This window comes from Macrosteles quadrilineatus, unplaced genomic scaffold (assembly GCF_028750875.1).
Source record: "Macrosteles quadrilineatus isolate MER2022 unplaced genomic scaffold, UCM_ALF_1.0 Scaffold_7__1_contigs__length_78375512, whole genome shotgun sequence".
Taxonomy (NCBI): Eukaryota; Metazoa; Arthropoda; class Insecta; order Hemiptera; family Cicadellidae; genus Macrosteles; species Macrosteles quadrilineatus.
The window spans coordinates 63126190-63142118 of NW_026542600.1; the positions used below are offsets into that span (position 1 = coordinate 63126190).

The following is a 15929-nucleotide window of genomic DNA, read 5'->3' on the forward strand; positions in this document are numbered from 1 at the left end:
TAGCTGGTCTTTAAAAAAGTGGCCAAAAAAAGCTCACCATTTCCAGACGTAATTTTTAGTATTAAAAAAGTAGAAAATTTATATAGGGGTGTATAGGTCGAGAGCTGGGTCTTTAAAAAAAGTGGCCAAAAAAAGCTCTTCCATTTTTTCCTCATTTTTCCCCTATAAAAAGTGCCCTAAAAGTGCCTCTAAAACGCCGAAAGTGGGGTCATATTGCTATATTATATCTACTCATATGTTAATTGTAAACAGTCAATAAGTTTGCTAATTTAACAGTATGCTACAAACAATTGCCGACTTGGTTGAAATTCGTTTTAAAATAACGCCTTTAATACGTAGCAATTGCTCGAAATCGAACATAAGAGACACTAGTATATATTTAAAACCCTTCCAGCTTATAGTACATGGGGAATGCTGTATGTATAAATCCAATAAACACTTTTATGTTAGCTATTTATGATTTGATTGTTTTGTTTGAGCTTTATTTATCTTCCGGTTGATTCTTTTGGCATAAGTTACTATTATTTCAGTCATTTAAGTATTATTGCTATTCAAAACCGTTCATAAACTTAATTTTGTCAAGGAGATTTTAATTTGTTTTTTAGCAATATGATTTTACCTAATTGACTGATATTACGTTAAATATTACATTTGTATCAAGTTAAGACGGCGTGTTTAAACAGTTTAGTTCCCAAAACACTATATAAATACAAATAATGTCTCACAAACCAAATCCTTCATTAATTAGTATTTCTTGGTTTATATATTTAGGCACATAAACGTATTCGTGTCAACGATCATGGTGCTAGTCTACCAGAAATAATACATTTTGAATTGGTAGATTTTCCTAAGTTATGCCATGCACAGGCTTCCGTAAAGAAGAAGAATTTATTCGCATTCAATTTGACAGTCCACGGAAATTCGGCCTTATTTGTTAAATAAAATACATTTTTTAATACAAATTTTGTTTGACTGTAGTGAACTTTTTTTATTTATCAAAACAAATACTTCAGAGAACATATCTTGTTGTATAAAACAACTAATAATGGATATTTTGATAATACGTTAATGTAAAACCTATAGCGATTTAATATTGAAATACTTAAATCTTTCTTGCTTGGAAGTGTAATTGCATTAAGTTTGCATAAATTTGAAAAAAAATACAACAATACTATTGACAATGACACACTATTATTGTGATGCTAGACTTAAGAAAGCTCCCTCAGCTTAACGATTAATTTATCTCAGACCTGAACTAAATTTGTAGAATTTTAGCACATTACTCGAAGTTCACCGTGGTAAACAGTAAGCATATACAGGAAGTGTAGAGGTGTTCCTTAACATCCCAATACAGCACTTTCTTTATGTTCCCAGAGCCCAGAAGCTCAGACGGTTGCCAGCTGCCAGGTGAGCAGTGTTTACAAACAAACTAGGCTGGTCTAGCGTCTGTTCCGCCCTACTAACTCTCCTTTCTGATTAGGGGAAAATGAATGCGTGGTTTTATAACAAAATAGTTCGAATAAATGTAGATTTACACGTGTATATGTTACGTTCAAGCTCCGAATTCGGACAATGTCCGACATTTTTAGCCACTTAGCGATGTGGATAGTGTGAAATACCCAGGTCGCGGAGTGAGTATTTTATTCGGACATTGGCCGAAGCGAAATGCCCAGACCTTGTTGTGGGTAAATTGATTTACTCAAATGCCGAAGTTTAAACGTTCTTCGGTGATTGAGTAAATCCAAAATACCCACAACGCGATGTGAGCAAAAGTAATTGCCCATGTCGGGTTGTGGATATTTCTAGTTTGCGCAAACGCAGAATAGAATAGCCTGTATAAACTAACGCATACACAAATATCGACATGAAATCTACAATCACTAGGTAAAATCAAATTAAATAACGTTTAAAATTATATTGATTTAATTAACGAGTATAAATAACGTTTTAGAAAAATACGGGTAAACAGCAAACTACCGTATAGGAAAAATTTTTAATATGCCCGTAACAAATACATATTAATTGAAATAATGTTTTTCGCAACCTTAAAACGGCAACCATTACGAAGTAGGCCTACTTGATACATTTGTATTTTACTTGTTGGCTCAGTATGTGCTGCAATGTCATATATAACTGCATTTTATATACCATAACCAGTACATAATGTACAAAATGTACGTGAGTAAATTTTCATGATTTACCCAAACAGTTCCTCATGCAAAACACACCTTGCTTGGATCCGGATGGCATCATTGCTTCTTTGCGTACGTTTACTTGCTTATCATGTCCATCCACGTTGAAATTAATTTTATTTGGCGTCATATGGAATTGGTTTCTTGAGATATATTTGTCCAGAAGTCCATGTTTTGTACCAAGAGTCCCCGGTCAACATCAGGAATGCTGACCATCACGTTGTCTCCGGCTAAAACTGGGATTAATTTTCTTTCCGTGTTCTGAAAATTTTTTGTGTCCGGATTTTTAAGGAAGATATACAGTTTTCCCATGTTATATCAATTGCAGATTTTCTTGAGTAAAGAGTGCAAAAGGTATGCTAACTGCTTTCTATTTATATCTTCGTTATGGATGTCCTGTGAGAACGAGAATTCGGCGTTTGCGCAAACTAGAAATATCCACAACCCGACGTGGGCACTTACTTTTGCTCACATCGCATTGTGGGTATTTTGGATTTACTCAATCGCCGAAGAACGTTAAACTTCGGCATTTGAGTAAATCAGTTTACCCACAACGCGGTCTAGGCATTTCGCTTCGGCCAATGTCCGAATAAAATGCTCACTCCGCGACGTGGGTATTTCACACTGTCCACATCGCGAAGTGGGTAAAGATTTCGCACATTGTCCGAATTCGGAGTTTAAGTGTAACATATACAACATTTTATCGAAATCGGATAGTTTTTGCTCGAGTTATTGTGCTAACGGATGTTTCTATATATAATATGTATGAATTTGAACGGATGGTGTTTTGGCCTCTGGGGACCTCAAAATGAAAAAGCAAATCGGTCCCGGATCTAGGTCTTACCATTAGACCTACGGTACCGGTAATGCTTATTCCATATGGGTAATTCACTAAAAACGCCATAAATAAAAAGATGTACTACTAAATAATATATGAAAGTGGAAAGTATAGTAATAAATTTAATATAATGGATACACAAAGGCGGGATATAGTATATCCAATGTGAAATCAGAAATCACATATTTATGTGAAATTATGCTGTGTGAAGTTAAAAGTGAATGTACGCCACAGCCGCTAGGGAACTTTAAACTGTCAGCATTTTGGCTGTTACATAGCCTTTAGGATAGAAACAGATAATTATAATAAAATTTATTTAACACAAACTAAAAATCGCTAACATAGCTGTATTATGCACCACTTATTGTCATAATAAACATATTTGAACTAATTTTATTCATAAATCAGAATTTAATTGGCGCTGGTATGACTGTTATAATTTAATGCACCTTGACAAAAATGCATTCTTTCGAATCCGCAGAGAGTTGTCTTGATTAAAAGTGCATCTTAGAATAGAAAACAACTGCAAATAATAATGACTAACCTAGCTCCCGCTCGGAGTTCATTGTTTATACATTCTTTTGTACAAATGATGCTCGTCTCTTTCAATTGCATTATTGTATTTTATAACAATCTGAAATTGACTATCTCAATGCACTGCAGTCTCAATTACAGCATATTTATGATTCTTATTCTATTGATTGTACCAATATGTTATAATTTTGCTTATTATGATCAACTTTTGGCAATCGTATATTCCGTCGATTCCAAATGCCACAATTCAGCCAGATTTGCTACCCAATTTTTTTCGTTTGACCTAATGGTATGCATGTCGATAGAATTTGGATTTAAGAAGAAAATAGTTTACGAAATTTCTGTTTTGTTTTGTAGTATGCTACCATTGACTATGAATCCTTGTCAATGATGCTACATAGCCTACATTACCGATGTTCAAATTATTTCTTCTTTTACCCTAAGGTTAGTTTTGGACCAGGAACACTGAGGACAGGATTTTCGTCTCTTTGAATGATTTTCACGGATAATTTTTTACGAATTATAAAGCATAAATATAAAATATGCATAAGTAAATAAAACCTTAAAAGGTAAGATTACTATTTTCTAACTCTCGCCAAGGAACGAAAGTAACTTTTTGTAGTCTCGAAGTTGTGTTTAATTTTCTATGTAGTCAGATAGCTTTAGAAATGATTGAGCTTGCAAGACGCTTCAGCTCGTAAAGTTAACGCTGTTTCCATCACGATAAAAAAAGAAAATGTGTTAAAATGGAAAAGATGACAATCTTATGACAGAAAATAGATGTTAACACAGTTAACCAAAACATTAGATCTAACGTCATTAGTACAATGTATTGAAATAAAGATTATGGTTGCTAGGTAACGACATAACGACAACAATGCGGATGATGAAGTTACCACAAATGTGGATGGAACCTTTTAAATAGTGCTGTGTTAAAGAAAAATGTTTTACCTAAATAAATGAACATTTGATCCAGAACCAGCATCCAAGTAGCAATTTTCGGCAGCCCGGCTTGCAAAACGTCAAGCCAACTTACCATAGAGAATAAGCTATTACCATAGGATTCATGGTCAGACCTAGACCCGGGACCACTTTTATTTTTCGTTTTGGTGTCCTCAGAGGTAAAAAGACAACTCATTTTAAAGGCCATCAGCCAAAAAGAATATTGGCAAAAATTAGAGGTCTCTATTTTAACTCATTACATAATGGGGGCCATTTTTATTTTTCATCAGCCTGAGAGACAAAACGTCATTTAAAAATATACATCAATAAAATTTATTTATTTCATACCAAGCTATCAAATTTTGCTAAAAAACCATACATGCCAAATACATCTTAAATGATTAAGGTAATTTTTTAGTGAAAATCTGATCCACAAACAGCTGATAACATGCATAATCAGTAACGGTGAAAAAAATGTTTAAACACATTTATTTTCAGTTCCTGGGCATTAACTCCCGTTGCAGCAAACTTGTATACCTTACAACTATGCATTTGTTTTTCTGTGTCAAAAACATAACTTAATTTCCCGACAACCTGGAAAATATGATATAACATATGAACATATCTAATATCTTCACAAAAAATAAACTAAGAATGACAATTTTTTTGGAAGCTGAAAATCCTTTTCCTCTAACCATTCCTAAGTTGCACTTAAACATCCCTTTCACTCAAGGGTAGGGGAGCAAGGAAATAGGGTCTAAAGAAGTTGTTGGCACTAACATTTTCGCTGGAAGAGAATTGTCAATGAGTCATAGTGTTTGCAATCACGTATATTAATACCGCTGCAATCCCCTACTATCTATTGATAATTATCATCCTGGTACAACTAAACGCAGTAAAACAGTATGCAACGTCAGTACCGATTCAATTGGAATTCCTATCTTTAAAATTGTGTTACTAAACAAAATTTTCTGGAAGAAGAAATGGAACTCCATTCCACAGTGTCCTGCAAATTTGGGCATAGCAAAAATCAGTTAACAAAACTATTATGAACCAATTACTCATCAGCGTTTGATTGGAGTGAGACGATAAATGTACAGTACAATATTTAAATGAACTGATTGTTTTGGTTGTATTCTTGGCAGGTGAGACTGAAGCACAGATGTAGGGGCAAGGTGGGCATGCTGGTGTTGCTGTGTGCCCACACGGGCAAGGTGCTGGCGAGGGACGCTAGCTACCACCTCAATGATGACCCCACGGGCAGCTGCTTCCCTTGGATACCTCGTCCTGCCCACATACTCATGAATGAAGCTGCCCAGAAGGGCTTGATTGCGGGAGGACTCAGGAAAGGTAATGTTCATCCTGTGTATAAGAACCACTCTCATATCATGACTTGTTCATTATCAGAAGAATTCAAAATAAGGGTCGGATGAACAATCTAATTTACAGCGAGGTACATATGACTTCTGTCTTTAAATTGAGGTCTTCATCAAACTCAGATCCAAGCCATAAGCAAGCTTGAGACCAATGACGTGTTCTTCATTTCAAATACTACTGTTGTAGCCCGTTCTCACCCTTATGTGACGATTAGTCTCATCGTAGTAGCTGAAAACGACATGAAGAAAAACTATTGTACATACGAGTGAGCCATGTGCAAAATACGAGAAGCGGAAGCACAGTAAACTTGTAGGTTTGTGTAGTATTCCCAGCAGAGGTACCCTCCCCCCCCCCAAGGTCAGAGGTGCAAAGACAAATCCCCCATTTCATAATTCCCATTTCTTTACCACCCCCTCCTCTGAAAAGTTGTATAAGAAACATTCTTTTTCCAATTCAAAAATTATGAGGAGGATGAAATAGTCACAATTGATAGTTGGGTTATTTTTAAATGATGAAATGGCCATGCTCATTATTAAGAATTGGGGATGGTCTCTTCACCAAACCCAGACAAAATCAAAAAGAAAAGAATGGACAAACGCAAGACAAGGTAGATAATACCGAAATGAAGAAAATATAACTTCTTTTACCCCGGTGCCCTCTCCTAGAATGTGGTTTTCTGTCTGCCTGAATCATAAAATAGTCAATAGAATAATCCGTGACAACGAAAATGTCTTGACATTTGCCCGCGGTTGCTAAGACATCTTCATCCGAAGACATACCTCTCGTGATCGTGGCAATATCTTGACACCCCTCAGTGGTCGCAAACACATCACCATTGCCTCCTGTGAACTCGACAATCTTTCAATATTTCCCACGGTCACGAAGACATCATCATCACCTCCTGTTATATCATTAAACTTGACATTTAACCCCTCACTGATAATGAGTTATGAACATGTTTTTTTAAACTAACGTATTCTATGATGCACAACTAAATTGTGTGTGACACATGGCCAAATAAGTTGAATGTATTTCAATGTATTACTGTACAGTACAGTGTACGGCCTCCACGGCTGCGAAATCATCATCACCGCCTCCCGTGATCGCGGCAATATCTTGAAATCCCTCCATACTCACAAAGATATCACTATCCTCTCTCTGGATTGTAGCAATATTTTGACATCCCTCCATGGTCAAGGAGACATCACCATCGTCTCTCGTGTTTACGACAATATCTCAACATAATTCCGCAATGGCGAAGATATCATCATTGCCTTGCCTTCCGTTATCACAACAATGTCTTGACATTCTCCTGTGGTCGCAAAGACATAATTGGATTGTTCCAAGAAACAAATTTAAATTATGAATATAACCTAAATCATGTTAAAAATAATCTTAAGTATGAATCAAACAAAACATATTTTAGGTTTGCTAAAAAACGTACCTAGTAAATTATTAATGGCATTAAAATCACCTCCTGAAATCCCCCCAAAAATCCCAGTGGCACACCCGCCTCACTGTCCCACCCTCTGGGCACCTCTGATTCCCAATTTCAAGAACAGTTTATTAATAATTTAATTTGGTTGCCAGGTTCTTGAAGTGAAGTACGCATGATATGAACATTTGAAGTACATGAGTGATCATATCACACGTACCTTAATAATCTGGCCAACCATAAGGAATCTTTTACGTTGATCCCATGTCCCAATCGGACAGAAATGGTAATATCAGGTGTGGTTCCTTAGTGCCTCTAATTAAAAGCTTGCTCTAGATATTATATTCTTTTTTTTATCACCAGCACCTCAGTTTTACCAAATTTCCCCGAATGGGGCCATTAAGGTTTGTATAAAAAAAACTGAAGTTTCCTCTGAAACACCCCATTTTGGGACAGTCAAAAACAGTGATGCTAAAACAACGTAGAACAAGGTATGTGTTGATGTGAGTTGATATTTAAATTCCTTCAGAGCTTTCTAAATTAAGATTCTCTTTTGATAAAAATATGATTATTATTACTCAGAAAAATGTACAAAACTTTTTATAAGTGATTAAGTCTGTTTAAGTTTACGAGGGGTCCGCAAATATTTTTGAAACTCTATGTTACTATTTTAAGGATGTTCTCTGGTTTCGGGGAACTCTAAAAATAAGAAAGAATACCTTGGTCCCTGACCCTGACTGGGGTCTGACATGAAGACTACACTAGCTATTTCATAAAGTATGTTTTCCAAAAAAAAAAAATACGGCAGACTATATACCAATAACTACTTCCAGTAACCATTGTGTTAAAATTTGATTGTTTGAACTGAAACACTCTTCTGTTATTGTATATTTAAAAAGAAAAGTAACACCGTATTAAAAATTGTCTTTGAAAAATCGTGAACAATGAATTGTTTTCTTCAGGGGCGTTTCAACGGGATAATAGAAAGGGTATCTCAACAGCTCCACCAGCAAGGATTGGTGTTAGAGTGGGTTTCAGTTGAAGTAAGCTTTTACTGAAGTGCTTTTATCACAAAACAGTGGTAGCCAACACTATTAAATTGTATTGTTCTCTTTTAAATCTAAAATAAGTGTTTAACTTAACATTATTAATAAAAATTCCTTTTTAAATCTAGATAGAATTTTTCCTAGTCTATGTAAAAAGCAGTAATTATTAAAATGGTGAAAAATAATTTGGTGGCCACCATTTTAATAATACGTACAACCTTTTTTTTAAATAAGTTAAGGTACCTAAACGTCTTTTGTAGGTGATTTATTAGTTTATTTTCATTGATCTGAAATAAAGTAATTGATTGGTAAAGGAGTACATTTTAGTGTCAAGGAAATTACTTTTAAGGAAGAGAATTCAATTGTGGTGTGGTTTTCAAATTGTACAGAACCAAATCACATGTTATTCCACTAACTTTTAAGCTCATCATACAAGATTTTGGGGAAAAATTTCACTTAAAAGTTAATCAAATTCAGAATAAATTTTCTAGTTATATTGTAAATTGTTTTTATTTTTACTTATACTGTATTCTAAAAATGACTCATTTTCCATGTAGGAGAATTGTAGAAAATTGTGCCATAGTTACAATTTCCTTTGTTTAAGATATGTTTTTTCAAACAATTCAAGGCCAGTAAACTATATAATTAAGAATGTTCATAATGTTTTAGGACCCAAAATAATCCCCTACAGTACATTGGATGGTTTCATCAAGGGGCTGTATTTCTCAGCACATTGGGTGAGTAAATATCAAATGAGTAGCATTTGATAACATAATCTACATCAATGTTAAAATACATTAATTTAATTCAGATGCCTGGATAGCCGATAGGCTGTTGTGCTCCCCTTAAAGGTAAATAAAAAACATAAAAGATTGATATTTTCTCCTCTTGAACACCTCTTGAACAAATCGTGTTTTTGGTCTCTATGTACATTAAAATTAAAAAGAAAATTGGTCATGGGTCTATGTCTTACTGTCCCAATAATAGTTATAGCTACTTTCCTATATGGAAATTAGTTAAAAAAGCCAATGGTATCCAACAGTGTTGTACTCATTACATTTAAAATTTCCTGCTCTTGTAAAGGGTGAATTACTTAAGTTAAGTTTTATACTTAATAATGTTTTACATGATACTCTGTGCAGATTATATAATTGATCTATCAATATATAAGTGGGTTGCATGTTACAGTGTCCTCCGTGTAAGGCTTTCACACCTCAACTCATCGAGTGTTATCGCAAAATCAAAGCTCGAGGACACAAGTTTGAAGTGATATTCATCAGTTCAGACAGGTTTGAAACTTTAGTGTCTTTACTTTCAGCAGTCAACTTTGTCAGCATTTAGAAAATAAATTCTTCAGAAATTTTGTGTAAAGATGTATCAAGGAGGGGGAACACAATCATAAAATAAATAATTTGCTGGTATAGTTTTGATTGTAAATATGAAAATTATTTGTATAAAGAGCTGTACCTCTAGTGTCTAAGGATGGAAGTTAAACCCTCCCCCACACAACTTCTTCTTTGACAAGATTTTATAAACCATATGACTGATATCCTTTTGTCCAACACTTAAAAATAAATATGAGAACTCATATATTTTGTTATAAATACTGCACAAGTTATTTATAGCTTTTTAGAATAGTTTGTTGAACTTAATGTAAGTTTATTGATATCCCGAAACAGTCAAAGGTAAACTGTCTGATAAATATACAGGGTGTCCTACATAAGGTGTCTCAAATTGATTACGGAAAAACGGCTTATCGTACAAGGATGAAGTAAAATTATTTCCAGCTAAATCGACCCGAAGGAATAACGTAAAAACATTTTAAATCTTTTTCCTATTCAGAGTGTGCCAAAAACTGAGGGTCACTAGTTTGAATCTCAGAATTTTCAAAATTAAGCATATGTTATGTTATGCATAATTTTAAAGGTATTTAATAGGTATTTAATTTGGCGAAAACAGATATTAATTATCTTTTTCCGTTTCACAATGGCGGCTATTTTTTTGGGAAAAATTAAAATGTTTTTAATACTCTGTGTTTCCCATACCAATGCACTTAGCCCTTCTCCGGTTGAATTTTCTTACTCTTTATAAAAATTAGCTTTACTGTGATGAGCTACAAGTAACAGTTTTTTTAAATAATAAAAATCCCTGAAAAATTAATTTAGAAAATTTGCAAATGCCCATTTTTCAAAATTTTCAAATATTAACATATGTCAAATGGCATATCATTTTATAGAATTTTAAATTCTTAACAACTTTATAATTTACACTTACTTTGTATCTATTTTAGTTTTTGTGTAAATAACAAAAAGACTAATTTTCCTATATCAAATGCATGTTATTTGGGTTTAACACTAATGGCCCCATTTCATTTAGCGTCAAACCCAAAATTTCTGTTTTCACCAACATGTTTGTCTATTAAAAATACATTTAAAACGGTGTATAACAGGACATATGCTTACATTTGAAAATTCCAAGATTCGAAATAGTGACCCTCTGTTTTTGGCATACCCTGTATCGGAAAAAAGCTAAGAATATTTTTACATTATTCCTTGGAGTCGATTTAGCAGGAAATAATTTTATTTCATCCTTGTACGTTAAGCTGTTTTCCATAATCGATTTGAGACACCTTACGTGGAACACCCTGTATAATGTAATGTAAGTTTCTTCAAATTTCAAATTTCACCTATATTCCTGAAAACAAAAAAAAAATTATATTTTCCTACAGTCACCCGGCAAAGTTGGCTTCCTTGTACTGTTTATAGTACAGAAAGCTGCTAATTGCTGCATATTTATACTTTGCCGTACGGTTTATACTTTGTCGTACGGTTTATACTTTGCCACACATCAGGATTCCAACGAAACAACACAAAACGGCGTGGTTCTATTATGCACGTAATCCGTGTATGCTTGGAAATAGGTTGGCAACACTTAAGATAATAATACTATGAGCAGCTGATTGACTATTATAACTACGATTTAACCTGTCATTTCGTGTTTATAGTTTTGGTATTTCTGAACTTTTTGGTGGACTTTTCTTTTAAACGTTTTTAAAACATTCCTACGATCCTAATAAACAAGAAAATACCTTTAAAGCATTTTTTTAAGCGCGGAAACCACTTCAAATTACAAAAACATAAGGAACTATATTCTCAAAACGCGGAGCACATTTCTTGCCGAGGAAAAATAGCGGAGTGATACGGACCGCGGGTACTACTTTCTCTAGGGCACCATTTGTGTTGCCAGCTGAACCTAAAAACGTGTTGTATAGTGTTTGAAAGACTAATTATTTATGCTTTATAGTGACTGTAGGAAAAATATAATGTGTAACACGAGTGAAAAAGGCCTTTGCTGCACTCGAGATCATTCCATCATTGCTAAAACATTCTAAACATTGCTCTCGTGTGCAGCAAAGTGCCACTTTCACCACTAGTTACACAAATAACTATTTCAATTCATATAGTTTCTAGTCATGCATTTACATCCAGTAATAAATTCTAAATAAGTCATTGAAATTATAACATTTTGGAATAACTTTTGGTTAATTTTATTTTTTTTATTTTAGGAGTGAAGAATCTTTTGAGAGCTATCTCTCCACGATGCCTTGGACAGCTTTGCCTTATAAGAGCTCTTACTGCAAGGAGCTTGCCTCAAACCTAGATGTCCATGGTATACCCACTCTGATCCTCCTGGACCCTGATGGAACCATTATCACTGAGGAAGGCAGGAGTGAAGTAAAGGAGGACCTTGATGGAGAGGTAAAATTCTAGAAAATTATGGTATGATTCCTGAGTGTTATGGAGATTTCAATAAGTAAATGGGAATTCACACAAACTTTCAATTTTGATATTTTTAGTCAAGTAAGTGGGGTATAGGCCAGTCAAATTGGACAATAAAATCGCAAAGCGTGATGTATTGCTGCATTTTTAATATGTTGTTGGGACCCGTTAGGGTAACTAAAAACCAAGTTTGCAGCTTCGAGATCCCTGTGCTCCCTGCGTAATAAGTAAAATATTACAAAATTAATGTATTTTTTTTAAGTTTTTGGTTTATAACTTATTAACAGTGCATTTTTCTTAATACTACTCAAATGTAATAATTAAAGTACATAAAATTTCCAACAATTTAAGCATAGTTTCATTTTTGTGTGTCAAATAGTTTTTGAGAAATGATTTTTCAAATATTACAAATTGTTTAAAGTAATTACCATAATTTACATTTTTCCTGGATTGGACCCACAAAAATTGTGTAATACCCATATTATGGCAGAATTCTTAAAAACTGCTTTTGTTGTAAATGTTATTGGCTTTCGTTTTATCATAAAGCCAAGTCTGTCTGTACCTTCAACACTTGTCTGAAAACTATACAAATAATAATTTATGAATATCACGATTTTTTTATTTAATGAGTTTAAATAATGTCCCCAACCATTAAGTGATAAAAACGAAATAAGGAAAAACATATTTAAGATTAAAAGTTATATTTAAAGATAAATAATGACAAAACATTCTTATAATTAATATTTTGGCTTTTTCGACACTGAAGGCAAGGTATTAGAAATGTTTCCTGATTCAAAATCTTCGGGAAAAGACATATTATCGTTAGGGTCATCTTCATCCTCTTCAATAAATGGTAATGTGACATTTTGGCAGTTCTTAGCAGAGCAAGGAGTACATAATGGTGAACACTTTATCCCGGCCTTCCAACATGTGCAAGCACCCTTGCATCCCTTTTTGCACCTACATGAAACTAGTTTCAGAAGGTTGGTTGGACTGCTTGTTGTTTTCACTGGAACCAATCCTGCTGTGCTATTTGACCAACCCCACTCTGTGGGATCCTTTTCAATCCCTAACCATTTTTGCACTTGGTGGTATGCTCGAAATTAGTGGAAGGAAGCTGCATCTTGGGGGTGGGCAAGCGTGATAAGTTTACCTTAGCGCAGGCTGCTGCCTTTACAAACAGGCGGAACCGAAGGTTTTCGAATTCATCGTGGAATGTGTTGTCACCATACAAAGCAATTAGGTACTTTTATCCAGCTTCCTAGGAGGAGTTTTTAGGGTGAGAATGGGGAAACCTATTTTAATCCCATAAAACCCCGTACCCTTTAGTACGATCATACTGGTTCATAACATTTGCTTTTAATTTAATCAAAATCGGATGAGTTTTACTCTAGTTCATGTGCTGATGGACATACACACACATTTACATAAACTTGAATGGAAGGCGTTTTTGACCTCTGGGAATTTGAAGTTGAAAAAGTAAATCAGTCCTGGATGTGTATAAATAATGACATTTTTTTGACATCGAAATAAACAAAATTATAAGGTTTTAGCAAATTTCATATATAGGGAATGATCTATTACCGTAGTACTCATGGTAAGACCTGGACCCGGGACCAATTTCAATACAGTACAAAATAAATAATATTCACCCTATAGATAGAAATAGCAGATAAAAACACAGCTTATCTTTTGCCATTTTAACTTAACAAAGTCATTTTTCCATTTTAGTTTAAAACAAAATCCTGCAAGTGACGTCCTGTCCTTTTAATCAGTGAACAAGGTTGACACAACAGGAGGTCGTCTTTCAGGCTCTCGGAAAAGATGCTGCGGGAAAAAGTACATCAGCAATCAGCATGAGTCTTATTGATGTAGAACCTGTACTATTGTAGTTAAAATGCATCATATACATATTTGAAACAGCAAAAAATTATATACCGTAGTAGTAGACGCAACGATTGTGTTCAAATCAAATCAAATAGTGTTTATTTCATATTGTACATAAATCAGTACATGGAATGGCGTCAAAAACTATATCTAAAACTTAACAGTTTTTGTGGGTCCAACCCAGGAAAATGTAAATTATGGTAATTACTTAAAAAAATTGTAATATTTGAAAAATCATTTCTCAAAAACTATTTGACACACAAAAATGAAACTATGCTTAAATTGTTGGAAATTTTATGTACTTTAATTATTACATTTGAGTAGTATTAAGAAAAATGCACTGTTAATAAGTTATAAACAAAAAACTTTAAAAAATACATTAATTTTGTAATATTTTACTTTTTACGCAGGGAGCACAGGGATCTCGAAGCTGCAAACTTGGTTTTGAGTTACCCTAACGGGTCCCAACAACATATTAAAAATGCAGCAATACATCACGCTTTGCAATTTTAGCCTCTTTTTATGTACGATTTGACTGGCCTAGTAGGGTGAGTACCATTTGCTTGACAAAGCACTTTGTTATCAGGCCACATAACTGTCTTTTTGACATATATAGATAAATAATTATGTATATCTTGTATACATCTAGATGTCCACATTATGTTCCTTGATCATTAGTTCGTTTTCTACATGTTTGGCAACAGCACAGATAACATGGCGCAATGAACACAACATTGATGTTTTAAGTAATTAACATGCCTTGCAGAGAATACCTTAGTGAAATGTGAACATGAAAGAGAGTTTAGGAACAAGATGTGTTGGGGAAGGGTGTTTTTAAAAGAATGGCGGGATTTCAAACGGTTGTTTGCTAGGGGACTATTCAATATAATTAAACGATTTAAACGTCAAATTGAAGGGAAAAGAATAAAGTTTTTTTCTCATTCTTTGATACAATTCGTAATGATTTAATAAAATTCAGATTTTCATCAATCTTACATGAGCGTAAAACTGGCAAAGTCTGTACGCTTAGGGCGATCGGTGGGTATATCTGATGTCTTAACTGAATATTTTTCGGCAAAAAGCCTCTATCCTATATAGATAACATCATAAAGTGGCCAATTTAGGTTCGTTCAACTGAAAACTTGGATTTTTTCGGGCTTCTGTTGCAGCATTGTCGGATTTTTTCGACTATGTCATCACTTGTTTTTAGCCGGCCAGGTGAATGTATTTCAAAACACTTCGGTGCCACAAAACTCATTAAACCAGCTTCAAGTTTCTTTATCATCAAGTAGATTTAAATTAAGTTAAATTTAGCAATGGATATAAACTCTGCGAATTACAGATTACAATCTGTACCTTCTGTTGCGCCGTAAACGTACTGGTGACTAGCGTCAGGCGTATGAGTCACAATAGTGGCCTACCACCGCGCACCTGTTTTGCGCATGCCAGGGTCAAAGTTATCTCCCTTGCTACTCGGGAAACAAAATTTAGTTATTTTAGCTTCAATTTGGCATATAAAACGTTTAGTTACTTTGAATAGTACCCATACAATTACCATTTAAAATCCCGGCATTCTTTTAAAAACACCCTCTATAATGAGCGCACAGACCTAAGTCACTGCAATACATGATACCATTTAGTATACACATATAAGAGGGGACTGATAAAGCTAATAATTGTTACCAATTTTGGCTACGTAGCTTGGTTCGCGGTAGTCAGTCGGTAGTGCAGTGTACCTCTGAACACCCTTAAATCATAGTATTAAAAATGTGTTATAAAACAAACAAATAAATTTCATCAACAAAATGACATTTTACAACCTACAACAAACGTTCAAATAAAAAAAAAAAAAAAAACTAAACTGCGACATGACTGAAGTGGTGTAGTTCAGGCCGCTGA

General features: G+C 34.2%; 1 protein-coding gene across 1 annotated transcript in view; it reads left to right on the forward strand.

Annotated features, from left to right (window-relative positions):
• LOC128998760 (nucleoredoxin-like) overlaps positions 1–15929 on the forward strand; it is a 37993-nt gene that overhangs the window by 15991 nt on the left and 6073 nt on the right. Inside the window, exons 2-5 of the mRNA XM_054425098.1 lie at positions 5652–5856; positions 9034–9101; positions 9553–9653; positions 11930–12122. Coding sequence (XP_054281073.1) covers positions 5652–5856; positions 9034–9101; positions 9553–9653; positions 11930–12122 — 567 coding nt within the window. The remainder of the gene's footprint in view (positions 1–5651; positions 5857–9033; positions 9102–9552; positions 9654–11929; positions 12123–15929) is intronic.